This window comes from Lotus japonicus, chromosome 5 (genome assembly GCF_012489685.1).
Source record: "Lotus japonicus ecotype B-129 chromosome 5, LjGifu_v1.2".
In the NCBI taxonomy this organism is placed as follows: Eukaryota; Viridiplantae; Streptophyta; class Magnoliopsida; order Fabales; family Fabaceae; genus Lotus; species Lotus japonicus.
Window position 1 is genome coordinate 9303412 of NC_080045.1, and position 19558 is coordinate 9322969.

At 36.0% G+C, this 19558-nt stretch overlaps 1 protein-coding gene and 1 pseudogene across 1 annotated transcript; both read left to right on the forward strand.

Moving 5' to 3' along the window:
- Positions 1–435: 435 nt before the first annotated feature.
- On the forward strand, positions 436–2655 carry LOC130718716 (class V chitinase CHIT5-like; annotated as a pseudogene).
- Positions 2656–14381: 11726 nt separating this feature from the next.
- On the forward strand, positions 14382–16480 carry LOC130720412 (class V chitinase CHIT5). Its single transcript, XM_057571054.1, has 2 exons — positions 14382–15604; positions 16305–16480. Exons 1-2 carry the CDS (start codon positions 14434–14436, stop codon positions 16325–16327), a joined length of 1194 nt encoding a protein of 397 aa, XP_057427037.1. The 5' UTR covers positions 14382–14433; the 3' UTR covers positions 16328–16480.
- Positions 16481–19558: the final 3078 nt, after the last annotated feature.

Below are 19558 nucleotides of genomic sequence, written 5' to 3' on the forward strand. Positions count from 1 at the left end.
TTCAATGTCTTCAACTTCAACCTCCTTTCACACACATGAAAAAGAATAGACATTTTCTGGTGCATCCACTAATTGATAATAATTTCATGAACACAATAGGACAATAACGACCATAATTAACAAGACGGTAACTATCGATCCAGCACCCTCGTGTTCGGTGCCTTTGTCCTTCTAGTCATTGACTTTTACTCTTTTACTATATATTGGCTAAGTTGTTCAACTTTTGTCTCCTTGTGTCGTGTTTGATTTGTTCATTCGGCATAAGCCTACAATGCAAGATTCAATTCCACTTACATAATTAAGAGCTTGACTAAACATTCGAATACCTCCAAACAACACAATGTCTAGCTAGCTAGAAGACGCAACTAATCAAATAATCTTAATAAAAATCTTGATATTTTTAGTATTATTTAAACACATCTTCAAATTTTGATTGGTAGTGAGAGATGCAAGGTTTCACATATATATACACATGATCATCAAGCTCTTGGTTGCATTAATTCACTACCTCCATGAAACCATGGCCGTCCAAAGCATCATAACAACACCCCTTTTGGTTATTCTTATGAGCCTTCACTCTTATGCATTCACTGAACCTTCTTTACATAGGCAGCAACCACCGTCCAAGGGTGGTGTTAGAGCAACATATTGGCGTGCAGGGTCTGATTTCTCAACTACTTCCATTGACACAAACTACTTCACTCACATATACTACGCCTTTGTCCAACCTGCACCAGAATCCTTCAACCTCGAAATCACTGAATCCTACAAGAAGTGGGCCCCTAAGTATGATGGGATCCATAACATCCGCCCCCGGGTGACGACGCTACTGTCCATCGGAGAGGGTGGCAACAACGCAACCCTCTTCTCAGAGATGGCCAGCAGCAAACGAAACCGCGCGAGCTTCATAAACTCCACCATCCATGTGGCGCGAAAGTACGAGTTCAACGGTCTTGACTTGGATTGGGAGTGGCCGGGAGATGAAAAAGACATGTCTAACCTTGCGTTGTTGTTAAAGGAATGGTACAAGGCTTAGGTGGTGGAAGCTAACACTAGTAGAAAATCACGTTTGCTTTTAACTTCTGCTGTGTATTTTAACTCCACGATTTCGCTTATTGGTAATGGGCCTAGGTCGTACCCGGTTCGAGCCATTCGGAAGTACTTGGATTGGGCTAGCCCAATGTGTTTTGATTATCATGGCGCGTGGGCCAACGAAACGGGCTTTAACGCCGCGTTGTATGATCCAAATTCTAACATAAGCACCAAGTATGGTATCGGGTCTTGGATCGGGTCGGGTGTGCCGGCCGAGAAACTGGTTATGGGTTTGCCGCTATACGGGCGGGCGTGGGAGCTGAAGGATCCGAATGATCATGGAGTTGGGGCAAAAGCGGTTGGTCCAGCAGTTGATACAGATGGTAGTATGGACTATGGTGAAATCTTGGTGTTTAATAAAGACACTGGTGCCAAGGTTGTGTATGATGAAGTGGCTGTGTCATTCTACTCTTATTCGGGCACTACTTGGATCGGGAATGATGATGGACCCTCCATAACGAAGAAGGTTCAGTTTGCTCGGTCAATGGGCTTGAAGGGGTATTTCTTTTGGGCTATTGGCAAGGACAAGGATTGGACCATCTCAAAACAAGGTAAGAAACCAATACGACAATACCACTTGTTTTCACCTCTTTATAATGATTGACAAAAAAAAAACCTCTTTATAATTATTGACCAAATAAAACCTCTTTATAAAATTTTTTAATAATACATTTTTGCAATTTTTTGTTGATAATATACATTTTTAACAATATTCATTATTATATCTGTCACGAGTCTGAATCATCACTTTATAGAGTAAAGTAAGCCATTACAATCACTGATTGAGTTGTTTTATTAGCTTTTCAAATTAAGTAATCAACGTTAATAATTATGATGATTATTTTATTCTTTAAAATGACTCTCTTATTTTAGAAGAGCTAGGTCCAGATGGTAGAATAGTTGCAAAATAAACCCCTTTGGTAAAGGCATTCATGATCGTTATTTTGTTTTTTTTATTTAATTTTTTTCTAGATAATGATTTCTAAAATTAATCTATAACATTCACCCAAAATATTCCATTGTCAACAATTCATGTACTCTCTCTTCTTTCTACTTATTTTTAATTTCAATTTCTCATTTTACATATTTGTAGTATTAAAAAATGTTCTCTTTTAGGAGAGGAGATGGTTTTTTATTATAAATTTGATGGGTTTGTTGCATTTTAATGCAGGCAGAAGTCTTTAGATTTTATCCATATAATAATGTTTGATATTTTGTTTGTTTGCTTGCGTTTTTTCTCATTTGGCAGCTTCAAATGCATGGGGACACTGAGGGCAATATATGTTATTCCAAGCTTCATATAATGCTAGCTCAACCTTCATAATTGATAACTGATTAGATCATATATAAATTTATTTTGTCGCTACATTGTTGAATAATATCAGTGTTACGTACATTAGTGAATACTATGATTTTCGATGAAAATATTGAATACTCTGATTATGTACCAACAATGATTAGAAAACAATTTTGAGTTAAAATTAAAGCTGGGTACGAATAGTTAAGCATGCATAAGAATAAACCATCATCCAATGCAAACAGGTTGAAGTCTAATGTGTTAAGAATTCACCGATCTTTTGGTGAAAACTTGTTTCTTTTAAGGGATATCAGATATGAATAAAAGATATGTGATAGATATAGAAGATATAAAACCAAAAACAACCTATAATCTAATAAATAAAATAAAATCTAATAAATAAAATATAATCTAATAGTAACTGCTGGTCTTTTTTTTTTCTTTTTTTTTAAATAAAAACGAAAATAAAAATAAAATAAATTAAACTAAAAAAAAAAAGAAAAAAAAATACTCTAAGAACATTTAATAATCACCGAAGTCCCCGGCAACGGCGCCAATTTGTCGAACGCACTGTCGCGGGTGCGTGTCAAAGTATTTATGCTTTGAATGCAATACAAGGTGTTAACACCAGGATCGTTCTCACAAGAACTTGATAAATTATTAATTGATATTAGAGTAAAACAAAAAACCTAAAACGGGTTGATTGATTGGATTGAAAAGTAACAAAGCAATAACTAAATAGACTAGACAGAAGAGAGAAAGCGTTAGTCATCGGATTATAACATTCAAGTGCAACAAACCTTCATTGGTTACAAAAGATTAATTCTTCCTTATTGTTTTCCTAATTCGTGAGAGTTGATTAACTAAGCGAAAATCAATTCACAGTTTCCTAAACAAAGCGATTAAGAAACAGTTACGAACTAAAATGAACTAAGCGAACATGCATCAACTCTTATTTCTAAAACTACGGAATTAAGCAAACTCTAGATCAGAAATAGAGATGAAGAGAATTAATAAGAACAAATTCACATTAAGAATAGAACCTCAAGTTTGCAAACACAAGAATATTAAAAATCCTAAGACTAACTATGGAGCTTAGCAACTCATACTAGAAAAGATGGAGAGAGATATTAGGAGAAGGTGGAGGAGGTGATTGTGAGATGTGGTGAGGTGGTGGTAAGGTGGTCTGGTGGTCTAACAAAAGCCTAAACTCACTTATTTATACTAATAAATAAACTTGTTCATCAAGTAACAATCCTTGTTATCTAAATCTTTTATAAATCTTCACAAAATCGGGCCCACATAAAGGAGTAAGCTGCTGAACAATCAGGCATTCGCAGGTCCCACAAGAAGTCTGAATCTTCAATTGAGATAAACATGAGAGTTGTAGCTCTTTAAGTCAGCTTCGCGGGCCTTTAATCGGATCCTAATTCGGAGTTCTGTAGCCCATGATATCATCATTTTAGTGCAGACTGTTCCAAACTCGCAGGATTAGCGACACCAACTTTGCAAGGACATTTTGACAACTTTAAAGGCTGATTCTAGAATTGTGCTGAACATGAAATTTGTAGGGCTTCGCGTTAGCTTTCCAAAGACATATTATGGACCTTATTTCGATATTTCTAGCTCCATAGTCAATCTGTTCTAGCAAAACAGTCATAGAAACTAAAAGTGTAGAATTAAGCTCTTTTCCATGAATAATCCAAATAAACACTAACGGTCAAAATATGGTTAAGTCATAACAATTAAGCACAAAAATGTATATAATGAAGCTTAGAAAGACACACGTAAAGTGCATCAATTATGCGCTTATCAAATACCCCCACACTTAACCTTTTGCACTCCTGGGCAAAACTTAACTTCAAAGAAGATTCAGAAAATCAATTATGATAACAAGTACTTCCTAAAACATAAAAACTCAGCTCACACTTATCTTTGAGAGGTAGAAATTCAGATTTATGAGCAAGAAAACAATCACTTCATTTTCCACAAAGATTAGACAAATTAGATTCCATCACCTACATTCCAAGCCAACAAGAAATTTCAAATTGAACATCAAAGTTGGATGCAAGTGTTATACTCTCTACTCTCAAGTGTTTGGGCTTGTGTTTAATCATGCTTAAGCAACTCTCCTCATCTCATGAAAACATGCATCTATCATAGGCTTGACAAGATTCTAACACACCAATTAAATTGAACAAATGCATACAAAGATCAAAGGACTTTTGAAGGTTGTAATGAGGCTAAGGTCAAGGAAGGATTTATGAAAGATATTCAGAGTTAAAACCTTAGGAAAAATAAGAGCAATGGGGAAAAATTCAAATTAAACTTACTCACAACCCCAAGAATTAACACATTCTTCCTTTTACAACTTCATTTTTTCAACTTCCACTTCCTTTTCTTTCTTTAGTACCTTCCTTCACTTTGTAACTTCTCTTTTTTTCTTTCTTTTTCTTTTTTGACATTTGCATATTTTTCTTTTTTTTTTCAACTTCTTTTCAACTTGCTTACAATTTATCCTCAAGGAAGGCACCTCTTTTGAGCAACTTAGACCATGCATTCAAATAAATCACCCCCGCACTTGTTGAATACTCATTCCCAAGTCAATTCCAAAGCTCTTACATTTCCTAAGGTAAGGTATCATCATTGTGTTTCACTTAGGCTTGTAATGAGCTACAAAAGAATAGTGATATTAGGCTCAAAGGGGTTAAAACAAAGGTTAAAACATGCAAGGTAAGCTTTTTAGGCCAGTAGCTTATTGAAAAAGAATGCCTTATCACTTCAATGTATGAAAATGAACAACAATTTCAGTCAGAATCAAGTCAAGTTCTGCAGTGCATATAAACATGAGGAAATCACACAAGAAAGAAGAGAATCATGGCTAAGATATTACCATTCAAGTGTTTGGTCCAAAATCTCACAAGGTAATCTCACATGGCAAGCATATAACACAATGAATCCAACAAATTAGTTCTCAATGCAAATCATGATGGACTCAAAATGCAAGCAACTTCATCCAAAAGAGACATGAAACTTAACAGAAAAGTGGTTACATTGCTCACAAACTCAGCATCTCTAAAACTCATTGAAAAAGTGTGAACTCTTTTATTGAAAACAATAAAAACAAAACAAATAAATTGAAACTGCAAACTATCCTAACTGAGGTTCTACTACTCCTAAATAAGATTCCCACCCCCACACTTAAATCACACATTGTCCTCAATGTGAGGCACAAATCATCAAATATATTAGACAAGTGTAATAAAAGATAAAGGTTAGGAAAAACCAGGGATCAAGGGAGTTGGTGAGACATGAAACCCGGTAATGCTATGAAAATGCTATCACCTGGGTCCGGTGGAGGCCTTGCATTAAGGGGAAGCTCATAGTCTTGAGGCACAACAGCAACAATCCACAAGTCAGGTGGCTTTGGAGGGATCTCATCTGCAACAATCTTAACAAACCCAAACTGTTTTCTAGCACCTTCAGCATGACTCATGACAATGTTCAGTTTGAGTGAAAACTTTTTCCAAGCATGTGTACCACCTGAAATAAGAGTAAATGAAAAATCAGTACATTCAACAATCAACTCTTTGTCTGGAGGTTTCGATAGAGGTTTCAAAAAGTATTCCTCCATTGAGGTTGGCTCCTTGCAATCAACATACTCTCCAATAAGCACGACTTTTTCAAAAATATCTAGATTAATTAAAAGCGGCTTATGTGGAAAAATTGCTAATTTAGATCAACGTTCTACATCCATCTTCTTAACTTCATCCACTGCAAAACACTTCTTGAAATCATCCAACAACTTATTTTCTTCTTCACCAGGATACATCTTCTCATTCTCATAAGTTCTATGTGGAAGAGGGAGATGTATTTCTTGTTGGTTGGCTTCATCATTAAAATCTGCAAAATCAAAACATGTTGGACTATCAACACTTGTATCAAAAGCAACATTGACTTCAAGCTCACTAACATCACTAGAACCATCAGTGTTAGCATCAAGATGAGTATCAACATAAGAATTAACTTCATCATCTATCTCCGCATAAGCTTCATGTTGCAATGTGGGAGCGCGTGCAACTAGCTCGTTAACTGGAGCTTGTAAATATGCAGTATCTTGCAGGTGTTGATCGACATTTGCATTGAGATTTGCAGACATTTGGTTCAACTTGTCTTGAATTTCTTGCAATATGGAAGGTTCCTCGTGTCGAGATTGTTGAAACTGGGCTTGGTTTGCTTCATATTGCTTTGAAATGTCTTCCAAAAATTGTGGTGGATCATTCCAAGGTTGATGAAATTCCTCTTGTTAATGATGTGGATCATGAAAAGGATATTGAAATTCCTCTTGCGGATAGTAGTATGGTGGTGCATAAATAGGCTGCTGGAGTTGCCCTTGTGGATGATAGCAAGGTGGGTCACACCAAATATTTTCAAAATTCTCTCGTGGATAACATTGATGTGACTCAAACTGTTGTTGATGGCTCTTAAGCAACATTTGTGTAACAGAAAATTGTATCTCGTCGAGTTTGGCTTCTAGCTTATCAAGTTTAGCTTCCATCACTGCAAAAACTCTACAAACTAATGAAGAAAAGAAAAATAGAAAATGAAGTAAACAAAAAAAACTGGATTAGAAAAGATAAAAGAAAACAAAGTTAGTTATGAATTTATGGGGGAAAAGAATGATAATATATGAAACAAAAGTAAATAAGGAAGAAGATATGAAACGGAAAAAAAAAAGTTAGTGGCAAAAAAAAACGTTAGTTACGAGAAAAGATGGGAAAAAAAAAAACTAATGTTAATAATAATGGTAAACGAAAAAAACAAATTAATATGAAGAAAAAGGTTAGTAAGGAAATAAAAACAAAAGTAATAATATTAAAGAGAAAGAAGATAGAAAATATAGCAAAATAAAATAAAAGAGAGAAAAGATAGACAAATAAGAAAGAGAAAATGATATAAAAATAAAAGATAGGAAAGAGAATTAGAAGATATCAGATATGAATAAAAGATATGTGATAGATATAGAAGATATAAAACAAAAAACAACCTATAATCTAATAAATAAAATAAAATCTAATAAATAAAATATAATCTAATAGTAACGGCTGGTCTTTTTTTTTCTTTTTTTTTTAAAATAAAAACGAAAATAAAAATAAAAAATATAAAAATAAAATAAATTAAACTAAAAAAAAAAGAAAAAAAAACTCTAAGAACAATTAATAATCACCGAAGTCCCCGGCAACGGCGCCAATTTGTCGAACGCACTGTCGCGGGTGCGTGTCAAAGTATTTATGCTTTGAATGTAGTACAAGGTGTTAACACCAGGATCGTTCTCACAAGGACTTGATAAATTATTAATTGATATTAGAGTAAAACAAAAAACCTAAAACGGGTTGATTGAATGGATTGAAAAGTAACAAAGCAATAACTAAATAGACTAGACAGAAGAGAGAAAGCGTTAGTCATCGGATTATAACATTCAAGTGGAACAAACCTTCATTGGTTACAAAAGATTAATTCTTCCTTATTGTTTCCCTAATTCGTGAGAGTTGATTAACTAAGCGAAAATCAATTCACAGTTTCCTAAACTAAGCGATTAAGAAACAGTTACGAACTAACATGAACTAAGCGAATATGCATCAACTCTTATTTCTAAAACTACGGAATTAAGCAAACCCTAGATCAGAAATAAAGATGAAGAGAATTAATAAGAAAAAATTCACATTAAGAATAGAACCTCAAGTTTACAAATACAAGAATATTAAAAATCCTAAGACTAACTATGGAGCTTAGCAACTCATACTAGAAAAGATGGAGAGAGATATTAGGAGAAGGTGGAGGAGGTGATTGTGAGATGTGGTGAGGTGGTGGTAAGGTGGTCTGGTGGTCTAACAAAAGCCTAAACTCACTTATTTATACTAATAAATAAACTTGTTCATCAAGTAACAATCCTTGTTATCTAAATCTTTTCTAAATCTTCACAAAATCGGGCCCACATAAAGGAGAAAGCTGCTGAACAATCAGGCATTCACGGGTCCCACAAGAAGTCTGAATCTTCAATTGAGATAAACATGAGAGTTGTAGCTCTTTAAGTCAGCTTCGCGAGCCTTCAATTGGATCCTAATTCAGAGTTCTATAGCCCAGGATATCATCATTTTAGTGCAAACTGTTCCAAACTCGCAGGATTAGCGACAACAACTTTGCAAGGACATTTTGACAACTTTAAAGGCTGATTCTAGAATTGTACTGAACATGAAATTTGTAGGGCTTCGAGTTAGCTTTCCAAAGACATATTATGGGCCTTATTTCGATATTGCTAGCTCCATAGTCAATCTGTTCTAGCAAAACAGTCATAAAAACTAAAACTGTAGAATTAAGCTCTTTTCCATGAATAATCCAAATAAACACTAATGGTCAAAATATGGTTAAGTCATAACAATAAAGCACAAAAATGTATATAATGAAGCTTAGAAAGACACACGTAAAGTTCATCAATTATGCGCTTATCAGTCCACCGGAGGGGTTTGGTCAGATTCGGGCTGAAAACATTGATTTTGTCGAATGAAATACAACAAATCACCAGGCCCACCACCGTCCATTTAGTAGCTACAGGTTGTTCAGGTTCGTCGAATCACGATTTTCTCGGTTGAGTTCGTGTGATTGTTGATCCAAAAAAAAAAAAGGATGAGCGAGAAGCACAAGAAGGATTTCAAGAAAATTACCAGTAAAATACAAAAAAAAAAGTCTTAACCATCAACCAAAAATAAAGCCTTTATATATGGAAATAAAAATGACTCTAATGCAACACTTGATCTCATTCAATGGGTAAGAGCATCTTCAACTTCAAATTGTTACATGCAACAATAATATTTGTGACCTGTGAGTGCAAGTGTCAATTTTTCTGAGGAAGACCACTACAAGGAAATGGGTAAGACAAATAGAAGAAGAAAAATTTGGGGGATTAGGGTTAAAAGGGGAAGAACTAACCTTAAACTTCTGGATATGACTTCTTTTCACATAGAGGCAGAGAAGGTCGGAACGGTGCGATAGAGGTTCTCCGGAGCGGCACGGTGGAGGCTTCTCCTTCAAGGTCTCACGATAGAGACTGTCGTGATCAAGAACAGCGAAAGAGTGACGTCATGTTGGCCTTGTGACGGCGCAAAATGGTAGGCGAAGATAATCAAATCTTGGAACAAATTGGGGTTGGAGCGGTGAAGATAGTGGTAGAATGGTCGTGTGTAGTGGTGGTAAGAGAGGAAGCGGAGGTCCTAGGGTTTGTTTGATTTTTTCAAGTGAAAGAGCGAGAAAGATGAGAAAAGAGAAGAGGCAGCGTTAAAGAAGATAAGAAGAGAGTGACAAAGACTGATTCAGTAGGTTTAGATTATGATTATGTAATGAAAGTGAGCCTAGGCTCCCATTTTTTAATAGATTTGGTCTGGTCAGTTCACAGCTCAAACCGCCACCGACCGCTTATACACCCATTTAAACCCATTTTTTTGGGCTGCCTAAAACTGTGACCGACCCGACCTGACTAAGTGGCAAAATAAATGGTCGATTAGATCGGTTTCAAGTTGGGCCGATTCTTGTTGGACAACCCTCTGAAGAGATGCCAAATTAAAAGGGAATATATTCAAACCATTCAAAACTTAAGCAAAAAGTATATACGATAACATATTTTGTCCAACCCGGATTTGACCAAGAAGCCATAGTCTCAAGAGTCTTGAGTTGAATTGATGAATTTGGTTAATCTCCCTTTTTCACTCTTCCACATACACCTAGTATGATGAGAGGTTTTCTGAGATGGGTAGACAGAGGACTAAAGTGTTTTTAACTTTCAATCTGAAATATCCATCAAATATTAGAATTATCTTATGATATTTAAACATGTAGATAGTGGGTTGTGTTGTTCCTTTGTCTTGGATTGTCTACATTTTAGCTAAGTGTTACTGTGGCAAGATGTGGGACACGATGTTGCAGCATCTTGGATGTAACATTTGTCCCTGTGGGCCTGCTGTGTGTGTTTAAGTGTTTTATCTCAGAAGCGTTGGATTGATCAAGTGGTCAACAAGCTAGGGTTATTATAAGACTTCTGCGTGCTGTATAATGGATATGCTAAGTGTGATCAAATTGATTCCAGCAGATTTGATCTAACGATTGTTTGTGAAAGGTTTATCTTTTGTTCAAATTTTAGTAATTAGAGATTTGTTGCTATTTTATAAAGATAGACTTCTTGTTTGTGTTATGGACTCTTTGTTGCTCAAGCCCATTGAAGACAAGGCCTGAGGAACTGCTATATATGAAGACTAAGACCTAGCTGATAGGTCACGAGTTTTGAAGCAGAGAAAAGATTAGGGTTTTCTTATGAGTTCATACTGTGTACTTTGTTGTAACTCTCTTAGCAGCGTATACTAAATCTGGTTAGGCTGAGAGTAGTGTGTGTGGTTTGTTTGATCGTGTGATTTGTCTTTACTCTGATTGAAAGGGATCAATCACTATGGCAGTGATTGTGTGAGAAAGTGAGATGAGATCTCATACTTAGGTGGATGACTAAGTAATAAGACACTATAAAAATAGGGAAAGGGGCTATGAATAGGGGTTATTCATCTAAGAGATTGTGTACTTGATTATCTGATATAGTGGATTATCTTTCTCGGGTGAAAACCCTCCAGACGTAGGTGATTTTGCATCGAACTGGGTTAACAATCCTGTGTGTTCTTTTGCAGTTAAATTACATTCTGTCAAATTTGTTTTTCTGATTGTAATATGTTATACAAGATGTCTTAGATATTGTGTAAAACATATGTCCTTACGTGTGCCAGAATTTCAGGCTGGGTTTTAAAATTTAATATCACTTATAATTAGCGTTTGGCCTAACCTTTTTAGAGATTAAAAGCTACTTATAAGTTAAAGTTAAGAATAAAACTAAAGTTGTTTGGTGGTTTTCATATTTTACATTTTAAATGTAACTTTTAAGCTAAAAATTGTTTGATCAATAATATATATATCTTTTTACATGAACTCATCTAAACATTTTACCAAATGGTTGGTATGCAACATTATACGTATATCATTCATCTATACACAACATCAGAAACATTTTCCATAGATAAATCACTCATCTTCATTAGCATGATAATTTATTTGGTAAAATATTCATCCAAATTAAAGTGTTGGATTCCTCCACCGGTTCATCTTCATTTGTTCGTTCTGACTTGTTGTACCAATAACTTGAACTTGCTTTGGAAGTAGACAAGGTATTGGTGGAGACAGGGGAGCCCATGGGGGAGGAGGAAACTGCAAACCATCTTCTGTTTTCTTGCAAGTTCTCTTGGCTTATCTGGACAAGAATGTATAATTGGTTAGGAGTTTCCTTTGTTCACCATAAGGATCCCCGCTCACATTTCACTCAACACAGCCTCAATGTGTTTCGAGACTCTGATCTGGAGTGGTGGTCAGTTTGGGCAGCCACGGTTTGGACAATCTGGAACCACAGGAATGAAATTCAGTTTAAAGAAGACCAAGCAAACCAAGAGAAAGTAATGGAATTAATTAAATTTCGGCCCTGGAAATGGCTCAAATGCAAGGTGAAGGGGTTTAATTTTTCATTATACGACTGGATGTGGAATCCTAGTGGCTGTTTAGGGAAGAACTGGGACAGTAGTTAATCATTAGGGGTGGGTGCTCTATTTTCCTTGTTGTCGCAGAAGGTGTCCTTGCTCATTTTTTTGAATGACAAGGGCTATACTTGGACTTTGTTTAGCTAGAGCACTTGTAGCTCCCTGTCTCATTTCCCCGTATCTTGCTTTCTCACCTCTTGTACATGGGTTTAGCATCCCTTTATGCTATCATTTATTCATTCTTTATCTTAGGCTTTCCAAAAAAAAAAACCAAGAGATATCGACGCCACATCTTAACCCAAAACCTTAAGGCATTAGGTCTATGGGTCATCTCTTATAAAGCTTTCTCCTCATCCATACTTAACCAATGTGGTACTTCAATTCTACTTGAATTCTCAGCAATCTCCCTCTTAAGTGCGAGTCACCACCACATTATCATAGCCCCCCTCCGCAGAAGCTATCCACACTTGTATCGTCGTTCGCTGCCAACAGAACCTGTCGCCTAGCCACTCTGCTAGGAAGATTTTCGACACAAGGAGCTGTTACCATGGTCCCATGAACCATCGACTCTGATACCACTTGAAGGGGGAGACAGAGGAGCCTATGCAGGTGGAGCAAGACAACAAGAGATATCGACGCCACATCTTAACCCAAAACCTTAAGGCATTACATTTATCAGTCATCTCTTATAAAGTCTTCTCCTCACCCATACTTAACCAATGTGGGACTCGCTCCAACTCCACTTGAATTCTCAACACAAGGGAACTTTGCCCGCTGGAATATGAGTGATGCTGCCAAACTTTGCCTTGTTGCTCTTGTCCACTCTCGATTATCTCTCCTAGACGTAAGACGTTCCTTTGTTTGTTTTTGCATGTATTTCTTTTCTGTTTTGTTTCTATTTTGTTTATGTACTTTGAACCTTCTTTTCTCAATTGGGAGGGTTGTTTCCAGTAAGTTTTATCTATTAATAAATCATTATGTTGTAAAAAAAAACATCCGGGGTACTTTCACTAGATTGTTGGTGTTTTCAAGGCCGATATGTAGAGTTAAAAAAATGTGATTGTAGTTATTTGAAACCGTCACAAATTATATTACTTACATGCAGGATATAGTAATTTCTAAAAACAGCTATAATAATGATTTTTCTATTTTGCAAAGTGTGGAGATTGTTAAAAATAATATTATTAAATTATTCATGTTACATTTATCTTTTTTTTTTATAGACCAATGTTAGTTGTTAATTGTTAGTAAATTAGTTCCTTCGCTAGGATTCGAACTCTGACCCTTCACCCTGCAAATCCCTTCATCCCTTAGCTCACCAAGTGAGCTACCCTTCCCCCTATGTCACATTTATCTAACCGTTTAAGTTTTTGAGATAAAATAATTAACAATTTGCTTGTGTCAATTGGATATAGCCCGTTTCAAAAAAAAAAAAATTGGATATAATATAACCGTACTCAAGCGCGACCCTTGATTAATATAGAAATTTTTTCTTAGAGGGTAGCAGTGCTATCTCAAGTAAGCTAACTACCAACGTAGATAGGTACAAGATAGGAGTTCATTTTGTACTGTCAACATGTATTATATATTTATGAGACACAGGGAGACAGCATTAAATAATTATGTAAGCTATGCATAGACATTTAAGAAAACTAAGTTCCACTGTTCTGCTCCAACAATCCCCAAAGCCATAAAAACAAGAAAAATTAAATGATTAAATGGCATGGCAAAGAGGAAGTCATGTGCCTTCAAAAAGCAAGGAATACCAAGATTTTGTACCGAGAATGAATCTTTAAGATATCCTTATCATATAAGCCAGAGGTCATGAACCTATTTGAATATTAGTGGAGGGCCAATGATAATGCTTAGAGTAATCATAAATGAGCTCATAGGATCTTATTTGGATACATCTAATGGGTGAGGATCTTCCAACATGTGATTTGGATATATATATCTCCAATGTCTTCAACTTCAACCTCCTTTCACACACATGAAAAGGAATAGACAATTTCTAATGCATCCACTAATTGATAATAATTTCATGAACACAATGGGACAATAACGATCATAAATAACAAGACGGTAACTATCGATCCAGCACCCTCGTGTTCGGTGCCTTTGTCCTCCTAGTCATTGACTTTAACTCTTTTAGTATATATTGGCTAAGTTGTTCAACTTTTGTCTCCTTGTGTCGTGTTTGATTTGTTCCCTCAGCATAAGCCTACAGTGCAAGATTCAATTCCACTTACATAATTAAGAGCTTGACTAAACATTTGAATACCTCCAAACAACACAATGTCTAGCTAGCTAGAAGACGTGACTAATCAAATAATCTTAATAAAAATCTTGATATTTTTAACATTATTTTAACACATCTTCAAATTTTGATTGGTAGTGAGAGATGCAAGGTTTCACATATATATACACATGATCATCAAGCTCTTGGTTGCATTAATTCACTACCTCCATGAAACCATGGCCGTCCAAAGCATCATAACAACACCCCTTTTGGTTATTCTCATGAGCCTTCGTTCTTATGCATTCACTGAACCTTCTTTACATAGGCAGCAGCCACCGTCCAAGGGTGGTGTTAGAGCAGCATATTGGCCTGCATGGTCTGATTTCTCAACCTCTTCCATTGACACAAACTACTTCACTCACATATACTACGCCTTTGTCCAACCTGCACCAGAATCCTTCAACCTCGAAATCACTGAATCCTACAAGAAGTGGGCCCCTAAGTATGATGGTATCCATAACATCCGCCCGCGGGTGACGACGCTGCTGTCCATCGGAGGGGGTGGCAACAACGCAACCCTCTTCTCAGAGATGGCTAGCAGCAAACAAAACCGTGCGAGCTTCATAAACTCCACCATCCACGTGGCGCGAAAGCACGAGTTCAACGGTCTTGACTTGGATTGGGAGTGGCCAGGAGATGAAAAAGACATGTCTAACCTTGCGTTGTTGTTAAAGGAATGGTACAAGGCTTTGGTGGTGGAAGCTAACACTAGTAGAAAATCACGTTTGCTTTTAACTTCTGCTGTGTATTTTAACTCCACGATTTCACTTATAGGTAATGGGCCTAGGTCGTACCCGGTTCGAGCCATTCGGAAGTACTTGGATTGGGCTAGCCCAATGTGTTTTGATTACAATGGCGCGTGGGCCAACGAAACGGGCTTTAACGCGGCGTTGTATGACCCGAATTCTAACATAAGCACCAAGTATGGTATCGGGTCTTGGATCGGGTCGGGTGTGCCGGCCGAGAAACTGGTTATGGGTTTGCCGCTATACGGGCGGGCGTGGGAGCTGAAGGATCCGAATGATCATGGGGTTGGGGCAAAAGCGGTTGGTCCAGCAGTTGATACAGATGGTAGTATGGACTATGATGAAATCTTGGTGTTTAATAAAGACACTGGTGCCAAGGTTGTGTATGATGAAGTGGCTGTGTCATTCTACTCTTATTCGGGCACTACTTGGATCGGGTATGATGATGGACCCTCCATAACGAAGAAGGTTCAATTTGCTCGGTCAATGGGCTTGAAGGGGTATTTCTTTTGGGCTATTGGGAAGGACAAGGATTGGACCATCTCAAAACAAGGTAAGACACCAATACGACAATACCACTTGTTTTCACCTCTTTATAATGATTGACAAAAAAAACACCTCTTTATAATTATTAATCAAATAAAACCTGTTTATAATTTTTTTTAATTAATACATTTTTGCAATTTTCTTTATAATATACATTTTTAACAATATTCATTATTATGTCTGTCACGAATCTGAATCCTCACTTTATAGAGTAAAGTAAGCCATTACAATCACTGATTGAGTTGTTTTATTAGCTTTTCAAATTAAGTAATCAACGTTAATGATTATGATGATTATTTTATTCTTTAAAATGACTCTCTTATTTTAGAAGAGCTAGGTCCAGATGGTAGAATAGTTGCAAAATAAATCCCTTTGGTAAAGGCATTCATGATCGTTATTTTGTTTTTTTATTTAATTTTTTTCTAGATAATGATTTCTAAAATTAATCTATAACATTGACCCAAAATATTCCATTGTCAACAATTCATGTACTCTCTTTTTTCTACTTATTTTTAATTTCAATTTCTCATTTTACATATTTGTATTTGTAGTATTAAAGATTTTTCTCTTTTAGGAGAGGAGATGGTTTTTTATTATAATTTTGATGGGTTTCTTGCATTTTAATGCAGGCAGAAGTCTTTAGATTTTATCCATATAATAATGTTTGATATTTTGTTTGTTTGCTTGTGTTTTTTCTCATTTGGCAGCTTCAAATGCATGGGGATACTGAGGGCAATATATGTTATTCCAAGCTTCATATAATGCTAGCTCAACCTTCATAATTGATAACTGATTAGATCATATATAAATTTATTTTGTCGCTACATTGTTAAATAATATCAGTGTTACGTACATTAGTGAATACTATGATTTTCGATGAAAATATTGAATACTCTGATTATGTACAACAATGATTAGAAAACAATTTTGAGTTAAAATTAAAGCTGGGTACGAATAGTTAAGCATGCATAAGAATAAACCATCATCCAATGCAAACAGGTTGAAGTCTAATGTGTTAAGAATTCACCGATCTTTTGGTGAAAACTTGTTTCTTTTAAGGAAATTTTTTTGTAAAATGCAAATTTAAATAATAGAGAAATGAAGCAATAAGAGATAAATACATGTGAAATACAATAATATGTGCAGTGGCGGAGGAGGGGACATGCCCCTCCTTCTTACATGTGATACATATCTATATGAGCATTACTTTGATTTTGGTCACCTTATTTTAGCTCTTCGAGTCTCAATTTTTTCTCTCCACCATCGGTTACGTGATAGGAAGAGATAGGATTGTCCACCGGAGGGGTTTGGTCAGATTCGGGCTGAAAACATTGATTTTGTCGAATGAAATACAACAAATCACCAGGCCCACCACCGTCCATTTAGTAGCTACAGGTTGTTCAGGTTCGTCGAATCACGATTTTCTCGGTTGAGTTCGTGTGATTGTTGATCCAAAAAAAAAAGGATGAGCGAGAAGCACAAGAAGGATTTCGAGAAAATTACCAGTAAAATACAAAAAAAAAAGTCTTAACCATCAACCAAAAATAAAGCCTTTATATATGGAAATAAAAATGACTCTAATGCAACACTTGATCTCATTCAATGGGTAAGAGCATCTTCAACTTCAAATTGTTACATGCAACAATAAGATTTGTGACCTGTGAGTGCAAGTGTCAATTTTTCTGAGGAAGACCACTACAAGGAAATGGGTAAGACAAATAGAAGAAGAAAAATTTGGGGGATTAGGGTTAAAAGGGGAAGAACTAACCTTAAACTTCTGGATATGACTTCTTTTCACATAGAGGCAGAGAAGGTCGGAGCGGTGCGATAGAGGTTCTCCGGAGCGGCACGGTGGAGGTTTCTCCTTCAAGGTCTCACGATAGTCCAGATCCTCAATATATACTTTATTATCGCTGTAGAGTTTTAGTCTCGTCCCTCAACTATCACGAATTAATGGTACTTTGCAGCGTTCCAGTGAAATTAGATGAATTCTTATTTTAAATTTATAAAAAAAAATTGATAAGCTTGTTTGATGCAACTGCTAAAGTTCTTGAAAGTAAATTCAAAGAAGTAGAAACCTCTCTTCCCGTTCCCCAGAAAAAAAAAAAGGCTCAAATCACACTCAACAAACATGGAATCAAGTCAGCATATGCTATATACAACCACATATATGAGACCCAAGATGGCTACCTCAAAGAGTCTACAACTATAAAATCTCATGGTTGTCCTTCACCCATGATTTAGCAAGTGGAGCCTCAACTTAACAAAAGCACACTTTCAACCATTTTCTTCTCCCCTAAGAAAAAGAAAAACCTAAAAAAATTTCCTTTTGTGATGCGATTTCTCACCTCCCACATAGCAATGTGAAGATTCACAGAATTCGCCCGTTTTTAGGGTTTGAAGTTCACACCAGGTTCTTGAAGGATGCACGATGGTGAGAGTGAGAGAATGGGTTAGGTCATGTGCAACTCACATGCAAGGGTCCAACTCAAGTCTCCTCTAAATCGTGAGTAAACTCAATTAAAATCTTCCACATAATCAAAAAAATGTTAGAATTTTGACGAAAAAGAAACGAAAAGACCAAAACCGCAAACAACAAAAAACACCATGGACTCCGATTGCTCATTTCGAAACACAAGAACCCCATTTGGACATTTGCATTAATAGGGGACTAAAAGTGCAATTAAAGCTAAATTGTGTACTTTTAGGTGCTAAATATACATGTTATAAATATAAACGAGACTGTACTAAAAGACACATTTGTCATTTGTAATAAATTTTTAAAGGGTTGTCTAAATGACCCATGATATAGTTTGAGTTAAATAACCCATCATCCAATCACATTAGAGATAAGTGAGTTGGAAATAAAATAATAAATAAAATATATAAATTCCAACTCACTTATCTCCGATGTGATTGAATGATGGTTATTTAACCAAAACTATATCATGGGTCATTTAGACAACCCCAATTTTTAAAAGGAAAGATAGAATTTGAGCTGACATGTAGTATTGAATAAAAATGGCATTATGAAGACAACTCTCACCTTGTTCATATAAATTGTTGATAAAATTTAGGGTTAATGGTCAAATTGGTCCCTGTCTTTGTAACGACTTTTGATTTTAGTCCCTCCCCGGAAAATATTTAGCGATATCTCCCTGTGATTGCACGCGTTTTGGTATTAGTCCCATGTGGCACGCTCACGTGTTTAATGAGTGCTACGTGTAATATATATATTTTTTAATTTATTACACCTCATATTACTAATTAAAATTTAAAAAAAATTATGAAAAACCTAAATGCCCCTAATTAATACCCAGATCACTAAATCTAAATTCCCCCAAAAATTCCTAAATCCCTAAATCAGATTCCCAACCCCCCTTTTTTTTGTTCAAAAGCTTCTTCCTCCCTTCAACAATCTCATCAAAGAAAGCCTGCAATAATGTTCTCTGGCCCAGATCTGAGAACCCCAAAGATACTCTCATATTCTTCATTATGTATCCCAATCCATAACCACTCCACTTCTCTCTAATTCCCCTCTGAGATCCACCATGGAGATTGAATCAGGAGAAGACTTGCTGCGATTGCTCTCGTTCCAAGGATTGTGGTCTGTTGTTTTCGGTCTTCTCCTAGTGATGGCTGTGTGTTCCTTGTTCTGGTTTCTATGGTTCTGCTCTGTGCCCAGCAGCTCGCGGTCCGTCCTGGAAGTGTTTTTAGTCTAGTTTGCTACGTTTCTGTTACTTCTTTCCTACCCCTGTAGTTTTTGTTTTTCCCCTGTTTCTTGCTGTGTTGTTTATTTGTTGTTGTTTCCGTTTCTAGTTGTATGAGTTTTTCTACACTGTTACTCTTTTCATATATATATAATTTGATTTGATTCTCAAATAAAAAACACTATGTATGGAACGCTTTGGGGATTATGTAGGTTTTGAAAGTTTGGGGATTTTGTGGGGTTTGAAAGTTT

What these genes read in the sequence shown, in the direction of transcription:
- LOC130720412 (XM_057571054.1), top strand. Translation starts at nt 14,434, where the DNA reads ATGATCATCAAGCTCTTGGTTGCATTAATTCACTACCTCCATGAAACC. An exon ending in TTGGACCATCTCAAAACAAG is followed by an intron (nt 15,605 to 16,304) that starts GTAAGACACCAA and finishes CTCATTTGGCAG; the next exon opens with CTTCAAATGCATGGGGATAC.